This window comes from Colossoma macropomum, unplaced genomic scaffold (genome assembly GCF_904425465.1).
Source record: "Colossoma macropomum unplaced genomic scaffold, Colossoma_macropomum, whole genome shotgun sequence".
NCBI classification, from domain to species: Eukaryota; Metazoa; Chordata; class Actinopteri; order Characiformes; family Serrasalmidae; genus Colossoma; species Colossoma macropomum.
In genome coordinates this window covers 17716168-17735302 of record NW_023494793.1, presented here as the reverse complement: position 1 = coordinate 17735302, position 19135 = coordinate 17716168, and the positions used below count along the sequence as shown (strand labels likewise).

Here is a 19135-nt window from a genome sequence, read left to right as displayed (position 1 = left end):
AAATTGTTTGACTGGATAAAAAGAATAAGAAACACTAACATATGAAAATTTCTAGGAATAGAATTATATTTTTCTTGGACAGGCAAACAAAAACCTGGACAGTCCAGGAAAATCCGGGACAAGTGGCAACCCTATCAGTTGTGTGAGATAATGAGAGAGTGATTTGGTAGTTAGGAGCTACCTGTAGCCTTTGGCTCTCTTGCTGTGTCTCTTTTCCGTGGCTTAAGCTATGCAGTAGTACCCGTAATTTACTACCCGCCAAACAGCATGCTGTTGTTGAAATCTAGTTGCCGCTGTAATTAAATGCCTATTTGCTTCCTGTGTTAGACTGTTGTGTTTTTGTACTTTTCCTCCTCCTCATCAGCCTATGAGCCTCGTCCTCTATTGAAAATGCTTCACACAGTTCCTTCTTTCTCTTATTTTTCTTCTTTTTTCCTGCGCTCTTCTGCATTTGTCTCTTTCAACTGTGAGTGCTGTAACGCTGCTCTATGTGTTCAACCGGTAGATGCTGATAGCGGCTTCTCTTCCTGCTCTTCTGTCTCTCTGTCTCCCCCCGCTGTCTGATTGCATGAACTGCGTGTAAACTGAAAGGGGTGACGATGGCCGATCTCACCCAGAAGAAGAAGGCAGGGAAGTCTGGCTGGTTCAGTCAGTCCACAGAGACTCAGGGTAAATTCTGCCAACTGAGTTTGTGTGTTTGAATGTGAGGCAGAGAATGGAAAAGAGGTGGTTTCGAAAAAATAGAAATATATATATAAACAAAAACTTTGTATAATTTTTCACCCTGGGAAGTATTGAAGGAATAGTTTAGTAAAAAAAAAAATAATTACACAATTTTCCCCTTACACTCTAACTCAGATTAGAAAAGTTATATTTGTTGTCTGACATTTGCTTCTTTGTTTTTTTTACCAGAGCTGCACTAATTTACACTAGTATTCAAAAACTTAGAATTAATGTTCAAAAGTTTGGAATAAATATGTTAAGCAATGTAAAACCTATTTGGTTGAAGATAAATATATAAAATTATTCAAATATGCTAGTCCAAAGGTTGAAAATGACTAATAGGACACTAGAAAGCTTTTAAACTACATGGATGGACAGAGCTAAAGAATGACTAAGAAAGTCATACAAAGCATCAAGACTTAAGCTATAATAAAATTAATATCCAGATTTTGTCATGTTTTGAAAGAGGAGATCAAATACCACAAAGAAAACCTGACAAACATTAATGTAAATAGGTTATAGAAGTGTAATTTTATGATTTTATTCACAGAATTCTTGAAATATTGAATAAAACATCTAAAAATACCTTTTGGTGTACTGTGGTTGTAATATTTGTATCCACATTGTATAGATTATTGTAAATCATTATAATTAGATAAAATGATAAAATAATTAAAATGGCAAGTGATTCCAAACTTTTGAATGCTAATTTAGCTAACAAGTAATGGAAGCCTGTGTTCCACAAATTGTGCAAACTGCATGATACACCTCAAACCGTGTCGAAAGTATGAAGGGAAATTCCATCACTTTTTCAAAATCTTTGCATAATTCAGTCGTTAAGAAGAAGAAATGTAGCCCAATAGCTTATCACAAACTGTTGTAAAACAATATCTCAGATGTCAGGCAGCATATTTGTAATATGCTTTGTAATTTTGAAGGCTTTAAACTTTTCAGATGTCTGTTCATTATCACCACCACTGTCAACAGTTGTGTTTCAGTAAGTTTCTCTAGAAAGGAATAATTTACACCAAACTATTCTGAATGAATTAATTAATGCCGTAAGTTTAAAAAATTGGTGGAATTCCCCTTTACATAATCTCAAGTAGACTTGCTTATGTGGTTTCTTACCCTGTATGACATACTGTTATCTATAAACAATAATAGCAGTCAACTTGAAGCCTGAATTCTGTCTGAAATGTTGTCAGTTTTTATACATAACAGCATGTAATACTCGGGGAAGATTGTGTAAATTATTTTTTTTTGCCAACTGTCCCTTTAATGGTTTTGTGCTTTCAGTGTTGGCGGCAAGTTGCAACTCAGCTATACATGCATAAAAGACAGTCTTCACACCTGTACTGGTTGTCAATGCCTGTAACAGCTGTACCGTTCATCTTAGCTTTATTATTGAGCTAACGTTATCTGTCTGTGATGGAATTTTCACTTCTGTAACTGATAGAAGAAATATGTTATTACATAGGAACTTTTTGAAATTCCATTTATGTCATCCTGAAGTGTCAAGGCCAGCCCATACTGCTTCATGACTGTGTCTTTTCTACTCCTCAGCGAGCATGCCTACCAGTGAGACCGAATCTGTTAACACGGACAACCCAAACGGAGAGGATGACAAGGCCCGCTGCTGTGGACCCATCTGGTGAGAAATAAAGACATACAAACAAAAGGAAGAATGCTTGTCTACAGTTTCAAGCTTTCCAGAGTGTTTATTAACACACAGTTTTGACACAGACATCTTGATACATCTTGGCAGTCTTTCCTTAAAATCTTTTTTAATCTATGTGCATGTTTCAAAGTATGAGATGTACTTCCTTACTTTCATTTGCATATCGTCGCTGTTGCAACAAAACCTCATATCTCCAAAATGGTCACTACAGGAGAAAGCAATTCCAGAGTGGGTAATCAGGAGAATCAAGAGAATTCCTGGTGGGCTTGTAGTGTTTTCAGCCAGTTACTGTGTGCTAATTTATGAACTCACACATATAAGCACAAGATTGCTCTGACAAACTATAAAGGTTACATCCAAGTGCATATCAGCAGCAATTTAGAGGTTAAACCAGTGGCCCCCACCTCAGATGGTACAGCCCTGGTAAAAACTGCAAAAAAACAAGATGGCACCAAGAGGACAAGAATAAAACAGATACTTAAGGAGGATAAAGATATGTCCAAGCAGATGGGTGGTGAGAAATGTTGATGGGACCTTAACTTAGCTAGTATTAGTTTGTAGCATATTGACTGTCATGATTGTCAGATTTAAGAAAAAAGCTTTGGCCAGTTTTCATTTTATCACTAGCTAGACACCTTATCTCAGTGTAGCATATAAATAATAAGCATATAAATATACTAAATAGGAAATAAGTAGAGTAAGAAGAGAAGATTAAAATTGTGCAGATTATAGAAAAATTTATTTAGTACAAAGGCAATCCTATGTGTGTACATATAGACTGTATGAAAACAGTTAGAGTTAGGGGTGGGCTGATCTGCATCATGTAGCTCCTAGTCTGAAGACAAGTCCCCTGATGGCCTTGGGAGAAGGAAGAAAATGTCATTGACACTGAATGGAAGGTAAAGTTTATTTGGAGCATTTCAATCAGTTTGTTCATCACAACATTTTAACACATTGTAAAGGACAGCTGATATTTTCAGATTCTGTTAAAAAAAAGGATAGAAATACAAGGTTTTGTTCCAACAGTGACAATATTTTCTTTTAAAGCAAGCCCTGACACTTAAACTGTCCACCCTCTTGTTTCATCAGAAAATAAAAATAAAATAAAATTGCAGTGCATTGGTGATGTATTGCAAAATTAATGCTGTGGTTATAAGTTTGAGAGAAAAAAAAGTTCAGTGCCTATTTAGCAGAACTGGTGTAATCAGTAACAATACACGAATGATAGTGGCATGCAGCCATGTAAATGTTGCTATAGTAATAGCATTACTTGTATATCAGTGCCATTTCTACCTGAAGTATTTTGAACACATGCCAGTGTTTCTCAGAACATCTAATGGTGTGTTTTTGTTGAAGTTCAGGTTTTGACCAGGTATATTCAGTATCCATGTTTCCAATAAAATGAACATCTGGTTTAGTGGCATAGACAGAAATAAGTTTTGGGTAGGCATCTTAAAAAAGTGGGTAGGCCACTATGGTAAATAACGATTTCCAAACGTGCTGGGTTCCACAGTGTCATTGTGCTGTCATCCCCCTATCTATTTCAATGCTTCCACCCTTTGGTGATACAAAACAATAGCAGTGCATGATTCATATTAACACAACCAACAACTACTACAGCGCTCTTCACTAAGCGACATGTGCTTGCCCAACACAGACACGTTGGTTCAATGAAGACAACAAGCTAAGTTAAAAAGACAACGTACAAAGACGAGGAAAAAACACAGCAAACGTAAATAACCTAAACTTAATCATAGGCTAAAGCATATTGCCATGGTGGTGGTCCCAGAGAAAACGACATAACTGAGATAAATTCAGACAGCTGAGATGCGAAAAGATATGTCAGCTTTTGTAGTAAAATCAAAAGCATTGTAACAACGCCCTATGAGACTGAATCTTGCTTTTAAACATTCACTTTTACATCTTTTAACTGAAAGTAGAGGTTCAAATCTAAACACTGATAATTAACTGAAGACTTCAGATGATGGCAGATAGCAAAGGTTGCTAAGTAGTGATTGGAGGGCTGAGAAAAGGAGGCGGAGCTTGGCAGAGAGCATCATGATTTGATTGGCCATAATACAAAGACAGCACTCACAGAAAACAAATGTGTGGTAAACACGCACACACACACATACATATGTACATCAGCCATAACGTTAAAACTATCTCCTTATTTCTACACTCGTTGTCCATTTTATCTCTTCCACTTAGCATTTAAGTGTACTTAAGTGTTGTTATACAATGGTCAGAACAATGTAGTTCTTCAATGGTCAGGACACCTCAGACCAGGTACTATTTGGGTGGTGGATGATCCTCAGCACTGCAGTAACACTGACGTGGTTGTGGTGTATTAGTGTGTGTTGCGATGGTACGAGTGGATCAGACACAGCGATGCTCCTGGAGTTTTTAAACACTATGTCCGCTCACTGTCCACTCTATTAGACACTCCTACCTTGTTGATCCACTTTGTAGGTGTAAAATTAGTGACAATAGCTTGTCTGTTCCTGCACAGTTGTTTTGGTTGGTGGATTATTCTCAGTCCATGAGTGACTCTGAGGTGTTTAACAGCTGCAGCAGTACTGCTGTGTCTCATTCACTTGTACCAGCACAACACACACCAACAAACCACCACCATGTCAGTGTCACTGCAGTGCTGAGAATGATCCACCACCCAAATAATACCTGCTCTGTGGTGGAGCTGGTAAAATGGACAACGAGTGTAGAAATAACGAGAAGGTGGGGTTAATATTATGGCTGATCGGTATATATATATATATATATATATACATGTGCACATAGAGTAAAACTAATATCTTCCATTGTCGCAATGTTCTCTCTAGGAAATTACATACACATTGTCATTATGTGATAAAATCACACCATTATGTAATGTTAAAAATATTGTCACATCTAGCTTACCCTTTTTTCACTGAGGTGAATGGCACTCCAAAAGAGGATTTGATCACAGATGGATTAGGGCTTGTGTTGTGTGTAAATAAGCAATGGAGCACATCAGCATTCTCAATTAGCAGTGCTATTTAAAAGTGCATTATAGTAACTGTACCATTTTGTCACTTTTTCAGTCAAAAAATTACAAAGTCAAAGTTCAGGTCAGTAAGTCAGTTGGTGTTTCTTGTGCTGAGTTGCCTGGGTATTCTAGTTGATCTGCATGGCACATCTTCACTACCTGCATGACCATTTTCACCACTGTGGGTATTCTGCATGTGTGGTTATGGGTGGTTTTACACTTCATATCATCTATAACTGTGTAACCATGTGTACTGACTGTTCATGATCATTTTTAACCACTTTTAACTTTACGGAAATCAATAAACTTTACTTACAGTTCTGTGCAAAAGTCAGACTATCCGTCACTTATTTACAGCCCTAATTCCAAAAATGTTGGGACACTGTGTAAAATGTACATACATGTATATAAAACAGAATGTAATGATTTTCAAATCTGATAGACCCATATTTTATTCACAGTAGAACATAGAACACATATCAAATGTTGAAATTTTAGCATTTCATGAAAAGCATTAACTCATTTAGAACTTGATGGCAGCAACGCTTTTCAAAAAAGTTGGGACAGGTCCATGTCTACCATTATGTGGCATCCCCTTTTTTTTAACACCAGTCTGTAAACGTCTGGGAAGTGAGGAGACCAGTTGCTCAAGTTTTGGGAAAGGAATGTTATGCCTCAGTCCATTTTAAATGAGCTTTGGCCCAAAGAAGACGGTGGGGTTTCTAGATTTTGTTGACATATGGTTTCTTCTTTGCATAATATAGCTTTAACTTGCATTTGTGGATTGCTCAGTGAATTGTTTTCATAGACTGATTTCTGGAAGTGTTCCTGAGCCCATGCAGCGATTTGCAGTATAGTGAATCATGCTCATTTTCAGTGTAGTGCCGCCTGAGGCCCTGAAGATCATGGGCATCCAATATTGACCTTTGGCCTTATCCCTTGCGTACAGGGATTTCTCCTGATTCTCTGAATCTTTTGATGATATTATGTACTGTAGATGGTGGGATTTTTTGGTTGGTGAACCTTCTAAGAGACTCTGTCTCTCTAAAATGCTCTTTTTATACCCAGTCATATGAGTTAGTTGCAAATTGCTCTTCCAGCTGTTTTTTATTAGTACCACTTACTTTTCCAGCGTTTTTGTTGTCCCTGTCCCAACTTTTCTGAGATGCGTTGCTGCCATCAAGTTCTAAATGAGTTAATATTTTTCATTAAATGGTAAAATGTCTCACTTTCAACATCTGATGTATGTTCTATGTTCTATTGTGAATAAAATATGAGTCTATGAGATTTGCAGATCATTGCATTCTGCTTTTATTTTCATTTATTCACATTTTCTGCAGCGTCCCAACTTTTTTGGAACTGGGGTTGTAGTTTCAAGTCATTTAACACTTAACAGAAAATATATTTAAATATAATATCAATCTTTCATTTTTTGTGTTCCTGCCTTTTGACTTTTTTGCAGCTTCCAGTCTTTTCAAGAGACTTGCTTTCAGTTTTTCAAGGAAAAGTTTTCTACATTTACAGAGTTCAGTCTTAGAAGTTTTCTGCTTCTGACAATCCATGTAATCTGTTTTTTACAGATTTTCTTAGAATTTCCCCTTTCTTTCTGCAAATTGATTATATTGAATATCCTCAGTAAAGTGAATAAAATAAATAAAGTGAATAACTTGTACTGGTCTCTGACATTTGCATGGTACTATATATCATATGCATTAATATTAATTTACAATTATAATTATGATATTATTCACTTTCACTGCCTTACTGCTGCAGCCAACAGTCTCTTTAAAACAGGGGTGCCCAAACCTGCTCCTCATGAGCTACTCAGCCTGCGACAGTTTAGTTTCAGCCCTAATCTAACACACCTGTTCCACCTAATTAAAGAGCTCATAGACACGTGAATGTTAGAGGTAGGCCTGTAGGTAGTTTTATGTTAGGGTTGGAACTGGGTAGATCTCCAGGAATGCGGTTGGGCTGCCCTGCTTCAAAATGTCACACATTCATGAACCCCTCCCCAACACACAAACAATTACTTCAGCTTCACCTGTCTGCCCACCTAGCTCATCGTGAATGCTGACTTCTTATTGACTTGTATTTCACTGATACACTTCCTCTGTCTCTAGTCGTAGCTGGCGACGGTGGAACAGGTTCTGCCGTCGGAAATGCAGAGCAGCAGTTAAATCTACCACCTTCTATTGGCTGGTTATTCTCCTGGTGTTCCTTAATACTCTCACCATATCCTCAGAACACTACAACCAACCTGAGTGGCTCACCGAAGTACAAGGTGAGCACACACAGACAACTAATCGTACTATTGAGGTTGGGTATAGCCACAAACTGTTACTATTGAAGTGAAATGTCACCTAAATATGATAGAGAAAGTTTTCACACAACATTACCTAGTTTATTTCCATCTCCCTCCAGATGTGGCCAATAAGGTGCTGTTGGCCATGTTCACGTGTGAGATGCTGATTAAAATGTACAGTCTGGGGCTGCAGGCGTATTTTGTGTCTCTGTTCAACCGCTTCGACTGTTTCGTTGTGTGTGGTGGCATCATGGAGACCATCCTGGTGGAGCTGGAGATAATGTCGCCTCTTGGCATCTCCGTCTTCCGCTGCGTCCGTCTGCTTCGGATCTTTAAGGTCACGCGGTGAGTAACCAGGCGAGAGTTGAAGCTGATCCAGAACTTTATTGGAGGCTCTTTAATTTACATTTACATTTACATTTACAGCATTTAGCAGATGCTCTTATCCAGAGCGACTTACAAAAAGTGCTTTGTCTATCCAGAGAAAGTATCTTTGCTAGTTACCAATAGGTTAGAGAGAAAGTCAGTCCTGAGCTCAGAAACTGCTAGAATCAGAAAGTCATTATTGACACCTAGAGAAAAAGGAACAGAGTTGAACACAGAGCAGTGCAATACAATACAATACATAAGTGCAGTACAATACATTACAATCAATACTTAATTCAGTGCTCATTTAAGTGCTGTATAAAGAGATGTGTCTTCAGTCTGCATTTGAAGACAGCGAGAGACTCTGCTGTACGGACAGCCAGTGGGAGTTCGTTCCACCACCTCGGTGCCAGCACAGAGAACAGTTTTGACCAGGGTTTCCCTTGCAAAAGCTTTGCAATATAAAAGATGGAGAAAACTCCATTAATTTTTCACAATTTTCACCTAATTCAGATGTATACATAAACATTTTACTGTATACCACTAAATCTTCTTGTTTTTCTCTCTCTGAATGATTGTTTCTCTGGCTGTCTCTCTAGTCACTGGGCATCTCTGAGTAACTTAGTTGCATCTCTGTTGAACTCCATGAAGTCCATTGCATCCTTGTTGCTGCTGCTCTTCCTCTTCATCATCATCTTCAGTCTGCTCGGCATGCAGCTCTTCGGTGGAAAATTTAACTTTGATGAGACGGTGACCAAGAGGAGCACCTTTGACAACTTCCCTCAAGCCTTGCTCACTGTCTTTCAGGTGTGTGTTTATGCATGTACTGTATATGGCATAAAATATCATAAAATATGTGTTTGTGTGCATAGTGAAACAAACTTTTTTTATGTTTTCAGGGCTGTCAAATATTAAAATTTTTATGATTTATCATATTATTTTGTCAATCATGACAACTTTCTTATTTGTTCAAATTTGACCATTAAGAAAGATTTTTTCAATTTAAAGAAGAGTGTATTTGTTATAGCAATATGAGTGTTGTTATCAGAATGACTTATTTATTTATGTATTACGTATTTATTACATTCAATAATTCAATAACATTATTTTCAGTAGTTCAGTAAAATTATTTTTATCATGTAAATGCAGAGTTCACATGATCCTAAACATGAAAATCACATGATTAAATTAAGCAAACACAGCTTTCACTACAGCTGTATGCTTCAACCAAAGACTGTTTATATCCTGAATGTAATCACTGGTTCTAGCTCCTCTGCGATTGTAACAACTCTCATTGTTCCGAAATATTGTTTTCAAACCCAGTCTCGAGCTGAAGTTTTGCTTTAAAAGCAATTTGGAATTCGTATTTGCAGATTATATCGCAAACAGCTAGCCTACCCGACCACAGATGATTTGAAGGGTCAAACTATGGAAATGCATTTGTGGTGTTAAAAAATTGAGTATTGTTAATAATTTATTGCGTTACTAATGCAACTTTAACAAATTATCTTAAATTATTTATTATAAACAGCATGTTCCTGGGTGTGTGTCCACAGATCCTGACAGGTGAGGATTGGAACACAGTAATGTATGATGGGATCATGGCATATGGAGGCCCTTCTTCCTCTGGCATGGTGGTGTGCATTTACTTCATCATCCTCTTCATCTGTGGAAACTGTATCCTTCTGGCCACCCAGTCTTACACTTTGTTTGCACTTAGCTAGTAGTGGTGCAATGATAGCGATACTGGCACTCAAATATTGATTTCAGCAATAGAGAACTCTGATACCATGAAGCAGTTTCTAACATGCATGAGTGATGCTTGCATGTGCATAAGTAGATGGAGTTAACTAAAGCAAGCAACGTGTCAGTAGTATAGGGAGAAAAGCCGCACAGACACAGAGAGAACATGCAAACTCCACACAGAAAGGACCCTGGTCGCCCAGCTAGGGAATCAAACCCAGGCCCTTCTTGCTGTAAGGCGACAGTGCTACCCCCTGCGCCATTGTGCCACCCTCAAGCTAATGAAAATCTGTTTATTTACATATATCTGCCTGTTCAGCCTACAGCAGTTTAGCCCTGCCTATTCACACTGAGCTATAAGGAGTGTTTCAGCCCATACAGCTTTCTGAACGAGGCACAATACAGAACCAATCAGAACAGAGGTAATTTACATATATCACTCTTAACGACACAGTAACAGAAAACATCCTGTTTAATTCGAAGGGATAAAGAGAGAAAATGATCATGGTCAGGTTATGTTTCTGGTACATAAAAAATTAAAATACAAGAAAAATGTAGGATATGGGCCCTTAAGGAAATGGCCGTTTATGGATGAACCATGTCAAAGAGCACAACGAATTTTCATAGCCCTGAAACCATTCAAATGTGAAGTTATCCCACCATTAAATGCTATACTTTAAAGCTTAGTGTATTTCATTTTTGACACGCAAAACCGCTTATACCAATATAAAATATTTAAAAAGTGGAATGATATAAATATCATGATTTATAGGCACCAGTTGAGCAGTTAAGTTAGGTAAAGTGAGAATTGTAATCGATACCTTGTATTGACAGATACTTGAGGACCAGGCATCAGTATTGGTATTGGAAAGGAAAAAGTGGAATATTGTATTGCAGTTATTTAAATGTGACTCAGTGCCATTCAGTAAATTTTATGTTTGCAAGTATAATTTCTGTTCACAAGCATCTTTTCTTACAAGCTGGTAAGAGATGCAGAATATTCTGTGCCTGCTGAATGCTGGAGTTTGTTCCAGTGTAATGTGTTGTTTTCTGACCTTGACCCTCTTAATCAGACATCCTGCTGAATGTCTTCTTGGCCATCGCTGTGGACAACCTGGCAGATGCGGAGAGTCTGAACTCAGCACAGAAAGAGGAAGAGGAGAAGAACAAGAGGAGGAAGAGAGCCAGGTAATCAGCAGGGCATCAAAAATAGAAGTAGAACAACGAACATATATGAACGGTCTTGATTTTAGACATTAGAAGCCTAGAAATTATAGTAAGAAGGAGCAGAATATGATTACTTATGACAAGTTTGCATAGACCCAAGCAGTTTGAAAATATAAATCCTGCCTTTCCTCTACCACCACTCTGAATTTATTTTGAGATCAGTCATGCCTATGCAGAGCCCTGACTTGCTAGAATAAAACTTGACACTTATGTGAAATATCTTCAGTTATGCCACTTTGGTCCAGGGTAAAAGAACGCTTTAATAAAAGTGTCTGTTTTTGAAAGGAGTGGTAGCACAGACAAGAAAGAGGAGAAAAAGCCTGAAGGTCAAGATGAAGAAACTAAGGTAAATGTTTGCTGTTTTTGAAGCATTCCTTTGCATATTTTCTCTTTCTCTTGAGCAAATAAGCTGGAAGTTCTTTTTAAGTCAAAGGAGCAGAGAGCACAGAATTAACCTATTAACAAACATTTTAATGTATGATATCATGCAATGTCAGATGTGTTGCAACAGTGGCACCAGCCAACAGCCACTGCAAGTGTTTGAGATGCTTTATCTTTTCAGCTATTGGGAGTCGTGGAATTATTGACCATGCTGTAGCAAATCATCCTGAAAATCTTGGTCATATGATATGACCACCACTAGTTTTTAATTGAGTTTCAACTACAAACCCAACTGACCTGGCTTATTAGCTACATAATTATAACATTTAACATTAGCAATGGCACTTACGCTAACAAGTTAAATGGTTAACTAGTTAGCTAAAAAACAAAGACAGGCCAATAATTTACTTTCTTCTTGGTTTTGAAGCCCATCCTAGGAAATCCTATTGAGTTTGGTACCAGGGTGGTCAAACATTATGATCACTTAATGCCCATACACTTTCGCTCACGCCACCATCCTTTTATACTGTTTTGAACACATTATTACACTGTCTTGGACACACACTATCAATCTGTATGTTTGTTAGAGGCGTGTGTGCATATTTAAAGTATGATAGTGACATTAAACAGTGGTCTTGAATACTTGAATATAATAAGTAGTCAGAATGTACATCTCTACATTAAACATGTTGAAGATAACATAGTCTTCAGCATATTAAATGTAGAGATGTACATTCTGACTTATTATAGTCATGTATTGGTAAGAATTGAAGAATGGATATCTGTTTAACCACAGGGGAGGAAAAAAGCAGCAACAAAAAGATTTACATAGGACTGTAGGCATGCTTTTTAGATGATAGCACTGGTGTTAGGAGGCTGAAATTTGAAAACGTATTATTATGCAATGGGGAAGCAGTGTTTTTTTTTTTTTACGTTTTTAATGAATAAGAGATTCTGCCTCTTCAGATGAGTTAATGAGATTAAAGATAGAGCTAACCAGTACATCACAGAATGCTGATGACTACTCCTTCCACACAAAGTATTTTTTCCTTAGTGGACGATTTCCCTACACGTTGGATTGTCAGAGAAATCTATTTTCAGTGTTTCTGGATAACATCCTGTGCCTGAAAGAGCAATATAGCATGAAGCTTTTTTGTCCTACTTTACTTGATATTTGAGCTCACGCTAGAGAGTATGACAGTGTTGTCAAGTTTATCCAAGTTTGAATTTTGGCTTACCTCTTTTCATGTATGCATGTATAATGTAATTGTTATTTTTCTCATGCATACAGATTCCATTAGAGGAGCAGGCCACGGATGAGGAGAGAGAAGCAGCAGTTCAATCTATAGGTGCACTGTGTATGTCTGCTTCTACTGTAATGCTCAACACTACAGTGATTATGAGATATACTAGGAATGACACGTCTCCTGGCGTGTGTGCATATACAGGTGAGGATGATGAGGATGAGCCTGAGGTTCCATCAGGACCCCGTCCTCAGAGGCTGTCAGAGCTTAGCCTCAAAGAGAAGACTCCACCCATTCCAGAGGGCAGCGCCTTCTTTATCTTCAGCAGTACAAATCCGTAAGTCCAGCACATATACGCACATGTTTGATTTGTACAATGTCAGGACATGGCACTGTGGGAACTGAGGTTCCACAGTAAAGTGTTTAATTGTTTAAAAAACAATGACCTTAGATATTTACAATGATTATGTTAGGATCTATTTAAACCGAAAGCATTAATTGAGATAGTTAATAAGCTAAATATGTACTACATCATTTATAGGGTACTTTTAGTTGGAAAGTGGCTGTCTCAAATACTAACGCCTAAATGCCAACTTTTAAACATATTAGTTTTTTAAATGTTTTTGCACTAAACATTTCCATGTTATGACATGCTCACAATTTAACTGTATATGACTCTCAACGTAAACAGTGTAATTTTACAACGTCTTCGGCAACTTCTCAGCCAATAAGACTTCATAACTGTACCTGTCCACCCCAATGAGTACTGACTGTAGATTGCTGTAAAGCAGAGCTGGACATTGTCCAATGGATAAAGAGAAAAAAAGGGTAACGACTCTAGAGTTGTCACTCTGTGTAATGCATCACAACACATTTGATATGGAATGACAGATTGGTTGAGTGAATCTCCAGCTTGGGCTAGATGTAAATCAGCCCATTTCTTAAACGATTCATATCAATTTAAAGCAATTCAACAATGCAACTTTTTGGTGGCACAGTCCAAAATATCCAGTGTTTGTTAATATTTGTTAACATTTGTGGATGTCAGTTTTGATGCACGCATTCCTAACTGCGCATACACTTGCTCATCGTTTTTTTCCCACAGGATCCGTGTGAGCTGCCATCGTCTGATCAACCACCAGATTTTTACCAACCTCATCCTCGTCTTCATCATGCTCAGCTCAGTGTCCCTGGCAGCTGAGGACCCCATTAGGAGCTTCTCCACACGGAACATCGTAAGAGCTACTCTAAAGTGCCTTCAGAAACTTACTGTGATAGTTTACTGTAGCAACAAAAGTTTTGAATTAAAGAGACATTACTTATTTCTTCTAACATCATTGCATATGAAGATACAGTATATATAAATGTGTTTATTTATTTATTTCATTTTTATTCTAACATATCCTTAATTTTTTCAGTAGCCTCTTCTGAAGCTTTGTGGCTTCTAATCGTCCTTCATGCAGTTTTTTAGTTGCAGAAGTGAAAGACTGATTAGTCTGGAAAGTCTGAATGTTTGTCATCACAATTGGCAACTGAAGACCCTCTTTTCATGTAGTTTTTAATAGTTCAGTATTTGCTGTGTTTTAAAGTCTCTGTGCTAAACTGTCATGTTGCCCTTTTCCAGATTCTTGGTTATTTTGACTATGCCTTCACGGCTATCTTTACAGTAGAGATCCTACTGAAGGTAATTGCTCCTATCCATGTCTGAGTGTTGTGTTCTAGCTATGTTGTTAATGGTATGACCATCTTGCCTCCACAGGTCCTAGGCTATGCTGATTATGTCTTCACTAGTATATTTACCTTTGAGATCCTGTTGAAGGTAACCTTGTTTCTATGGCAACATCGGCTTTGCTGCATCACCCTTTTGTGTCAAATTGTTTCACAGAGCCTGTTGCACTGTTGCTTGTTTATTAACGCCGCACCTCTTTGTAATGAAACTACTAGGCAATAGTCTTTGCTGCAGGAATATTTCTGTATTTGTAATTTCTTGCGAATAATGCTTCTCAGTATAGTCTAAGAAATATAAATCTTAGGGCTGTCAAACAAATAAAATAATCAAATGCAGTGAATCACATTATTTTGTGTAATTAATCATGGTTAATGACTTTTGTCTTACTTGCTTAAATCTTTTATAGCTCAGTTATAGCTATATGAGTGGACAAAACAATGGCTTCTTTAGATTGTATTACTATTATTAACTTTTAATAATTCAGCAACGTTATTTTCATAGAGTGAATGCGGTTTCCAATTACTATCACTGATGTTGAGTAAGAGCAATAGTGGCTGCATGTTCCAGCCAATGACTGTTTTCTGTATTCTGCTGAATTGGTTTAATGTCAGAGTTGAAAACCCATTTCAGACTTTTAACTGACTTGGACTTTAGACTAAAATCCATTTGCTTTGAAAGACCCTATACCTTAATTATGATTATTTTACTAAAACAAATGATTTAACATTCCCTTTTATCACTAAGAAAACAGTCATTTCACTACTGAAACTTGCATTTTGGTAAATAAATACATGAATATTTCTTTTCCTGGTTCTTTTCTATGATGGAAAACCTGTTGTATATGAATCTTTAAAAAACCTTGAAGGAAGGATTCTTTAAAGCACCAACGAGGGTTTAGCTGTAGTTACAAGCCAATTAACCCTTTTTTTGAAGTGCAGGGCGTAAACAGTTAGTGGAGAGCAGACAGTTAAAAAAATTAGTGGTATTAACTTTGACAGCCCTCATTTTTATATAAGAGATTAGAGTAAAAGATCTGATTCAGAATATTCCCCCATTTTTTATACTTGTCTTAGTCTCAAAAGACAAATCCTCCAAATATAAGGTGCTTTGTTTGTACAGGCCTTTAGTGTTTGGAGTTCTCTGTAAATCTGTGAAGGGACAAGGTTTGCTACAAATGTTGAGATGTCAAGATTGCCTTGTGTGCTGTGGATGGTTTGAAGGGTGAAGTTAGGAAAATACTTTAGTTCTTTACTGTGTTTATGTACTATGAATGCTTTAACTCTGACAGCCCTAATATATATATATATATATATATATATATATATATATATATATATATATATATGTATATATATATATATATTTAAAGTTCACTACATTAATCATAAATATTTAGATTTTGTAGTTTTGCAGGCATGTTGAATAGATGTTAGCTATTTTTGCTGAGCATACTTGTGCAGAACTGCAAGATCAAATTATTCAGAATTAAATTTCAGATTTTTTTTTTATTCAACTTGATTCAGTGTGTTTAGAAAGTCCTCAAAGTTATACATTGCCAATCTGAAATGTAGTGACCTAGACATTTTCCCATGCCTTAAATATGAAGTATTTCTTTCAGTCATGTCTCATATGATTTAACTTTAGGTTCGCATACTGCCAGATGTTTAATTTACTTTCAAACTAAGCGCAGTGAAAGAGGGTGCATACAGTTGCATGGCATTCATTTTGTATTTCCACAAACATCTGCCCTCTGACATCTTGTAATTCACGCACACAGCACTGCATCTGCATGCATGTCCACATTTCAGTGCATCCAAGGTGATGTTCTTTTAGAAATAGTCATAGATTAAAAAAAAAACCTTCTTAAAATTTTTTGCAGCATTCTTCCAATTTGAGATGACATGTTAAACAGTGCAGTTTTTCCAGTTTGGGCTGATCTGGATTTAATTAATCAGTTTTCACTAAACCAGTGTACTGAATCTCTGTGTCATTCCTTTTGTCTGTTTGCAAGTTAAATATTTAATTGTACCAGTCACTCATGTGTTTAATCCCCAGTGTCTGGACAATGGCAATGCTGCTGCTGCTCCCTCCATTTAAAAAATGCATGTTTAAACACAAGAAGAAAGTGTTAGTGCTCAGGGTTGATTTTAAGAAGCCTGAATGTTTTTATATTTGTAAACTATGTCTGATTATGGTTGATATGTTTGTATGTTGTCAGCAGAAATGTTTTGCTGTCATTTTGAAGATGATGACATGCCCATATAAGGAACACAAGGTCTAAGCCTTTTTTGTCTATGAGAAAAATGAATGGCATTCTTAAAAATCACCTGTATGGTGTCCTATGGTAAGATGAAATGTTCCCAAACTGGTGCATTTTGTTTTGTGTACATACTTTCTTTGGATATTACTAGATGCCCTGAATTATGAGGTTGTTGAAGAGTAGAAATATGAATATTGCTAATGCATGCTAACTGTGCTGCACATGTTGACATCGTAAGAAGTAACCACAACTCCCCACACAAACCAGCAAGCTTTGTCAAGTGTGGTAGTGAAGGTGCTTTGACATAGTAGAGTAAATCAGGTGTATCTGGTGTTATTATATAATAGTCTTGAAGTTTAATTTTTGGCCTACTTTGATGCAACTTTGCTTCCATGCCCAGCAATGTTAATATGATTATAGAATCTATGTAGCAATATTCATATTTTGACTACTATACAACCTCATAATTCAGAGGATCCAGTGACATCTGGTTATGTACATAGAACAAAACCTATTGGCTTTGGACCAATTATTTTACCACAAGGCGTGATAACTTTTGACAATTTTCAGAAATGTTATTTTTTTCAACAAGAAACAGAGCTCCTTATTTGGGCAAGGCATCAACTGCAAAAAGGCACATGACTTCAGAGATCTATGGCTGTGTTTTGCACATCAAAGTCGTCTTTGTTTGACTTGGAGACAGTCTGTCATTGTGTCACTGTGGTTGCTTGTGCTTTTCTGAGTTGTGTTTTGTATGGTGTAGTTCAGGACAGGTGTTGACATTTGTTGAATACATCACAAATTAAACAAAACAGAAATCTAGAAGAGCATATGTCAGATCTCCGATCTCTCTTATGTCCTAATGAATTATCAGTTTAATGCAGATACTGAATACTTTAGCAATACTGTAACTGAATATGAAGCTGATTGAATCTAATGCTAATTTTAAGTCAGATAATAAATGCCATCTAGCATCTAAATGATTTTTAATCTGCCATAAAAGGCATCATCATCAGCCAAATAGGCCAAGGATATAAAAAAAAGTGATGAAAACTTCCAAACCTTGCATTGTTTTATTACAAGTAAGAATAGTATTACTTGTAATTACACAATAAAAAGTAAAATTAATAAACTTTATTCAAAGGATTCATATTTATAGTGGACAGTGGAAGAGCGATGTACACTACCATTCAAAAGCTTGGAATCATGTTGTTAATAATATAAAGCCATTTTTGTTGCAAATATGTGAATAACTGATTCTAATATGATTTTGATATTCTATATATTTGAAACCTGTAAAGACATTTTCAATGATGAACAGAGCTGTGGATGATTCTAAAATAATAATAAAATTGCATGGCGCAGTTTACTTTCAGAATGCCTCATATTCAAAAAGCAGTGACTAAATCTCACTGATCAAAAGACTGTTTCTAGTAATTTTGTGACAGGATATTACTATAAATAGATAATAAGTTTATTGTTTAATAACATTTGTAAAAAAATTGTAAAAGTTATAAATAAACCATTGGTTTACATTTTGGTGACTGGTTTATAACATTTCAGTATATACTTTGAGTTATTTTAGAATGACAGTTATTAGTAAACTTTTGAACAGTAACATATGTCAAACAAATTATTTTGGTGTTGCATTTTCTTTCTTAGTGCGAGACCCAATGAAATAAGTGCTCAGATCTGAACAAATTTGACCTGTCGCTCTCTAATTCTGTGGATAGAGTCAGTGCTTTGGGACAGCATCATTTTTTCCTTTTCAGAATCTTTAAACTTATTACTCTCAGCCCTTATAGGCTCCTAGTAATGTTTACGAAGTCAGTATATGGAAAATGAAGTTGAGCTATCCAACATCAGTACTGCACTTAGTGTGCATTCTACACATAATAAAACTTTAGATATTTGAAATGAATGTGCTTGTCTTTAAAGCCCCAGTCAGAAATTGCCCCCCAGATGCTTTTGGGTACCTTTATGTTTTGTAAAAGAAAATGTAGTAAATATACAATGTGGTTGATGTGCAGAGGTATGCTTGGCCAAGTGGGTGGCAGCGATTCCTGATTGGAGTTTTTTCACCAAGACAAGCACTCATTTGTACATCTGTGCAGCACTCTATTGTTCAAACTGTCCTCTTACATTTCTTTTTTCATTCAGATGACAGCTTTTGGGGCATTTCTACACAAAGGAGCATTCTGCAGAAACTACTTTAACCTGCTGGATCTGCTGGTTGTTGGAGTCTCTTTGGTGTCCTTTGGGATACAGTATGTACCAGACATGACAACAGTTCCCAACAGTACACTTCACATACACTTGCGAATGTCAAGTGCGGTAAATCTAATATTGTATGATATCTTTACCGGTTACTGCTGATTACAAGGAATTGATGAGTAGTTTACAGAACAGTGTAATAAATATATGGACACAAATAATCAGCGGCAATATGCA

At 36.6% G+C, this 19135-nt stretch overlaps 1 protein-coding gene across 9 annotated transcripts in view; it reads left to right on the top strand.

Annotated features, from left to right (window-relative positions):
* Positions 1-19135, top strand: part of cacna1db (calcium channel, voltage-dependent, L type, alpha 1D subunit, b) — a 138796-nt gene that overhangs the window by 87014 nt on the left and 32647 nt on the right. For 8 of the 9 annotated variants that reach the window (XM_036578681.1, XM_036578688.1, XM_036578687.1 and 5 more), the window contains 14 exons: positions 592-669; positions 2287-2374; positions 5485-5511; positions 7553-7713; positions 7854-8079; positions 8700-8907; positions 9657-9777; positions 10917-11031; positions 11356-11416; positions 12743-12809; positions 12900-13032; positions 13801-13930; positions 14320-14379; positions 18845-18951. In XM_036578681.1, coding sequence (XP_036434574.1) covers positions 592-669; positions 2287-2374; positions 5485-5511; positions 7553-7713; positions 7854-8079; positions 8700-8907; positions 9657-9777; positions 10917-11031; positions 11356-11416; positions 12743-12809; positions 12900-13032; positions 13801-13930; positions 14320-14379; positions 18845-18951 — 1582 coding nt within the window. The remainder of the gene's footprint in view (positions 1-591; positions 670-2286; positions 2375-5484; positions 5512-7552; positions 7714-7853; positions 8080-8699; positions 8908-9656; positions 9778-10916; positions 11032-11355; positions 11417-12742; positions 12810-12899; positions 13033-13800; positions 13931-14319; positions 14380-18844; positions 18952-19135) is intronic. The other variant, XM_036578689.1, reaches the window with a different exon arrangement.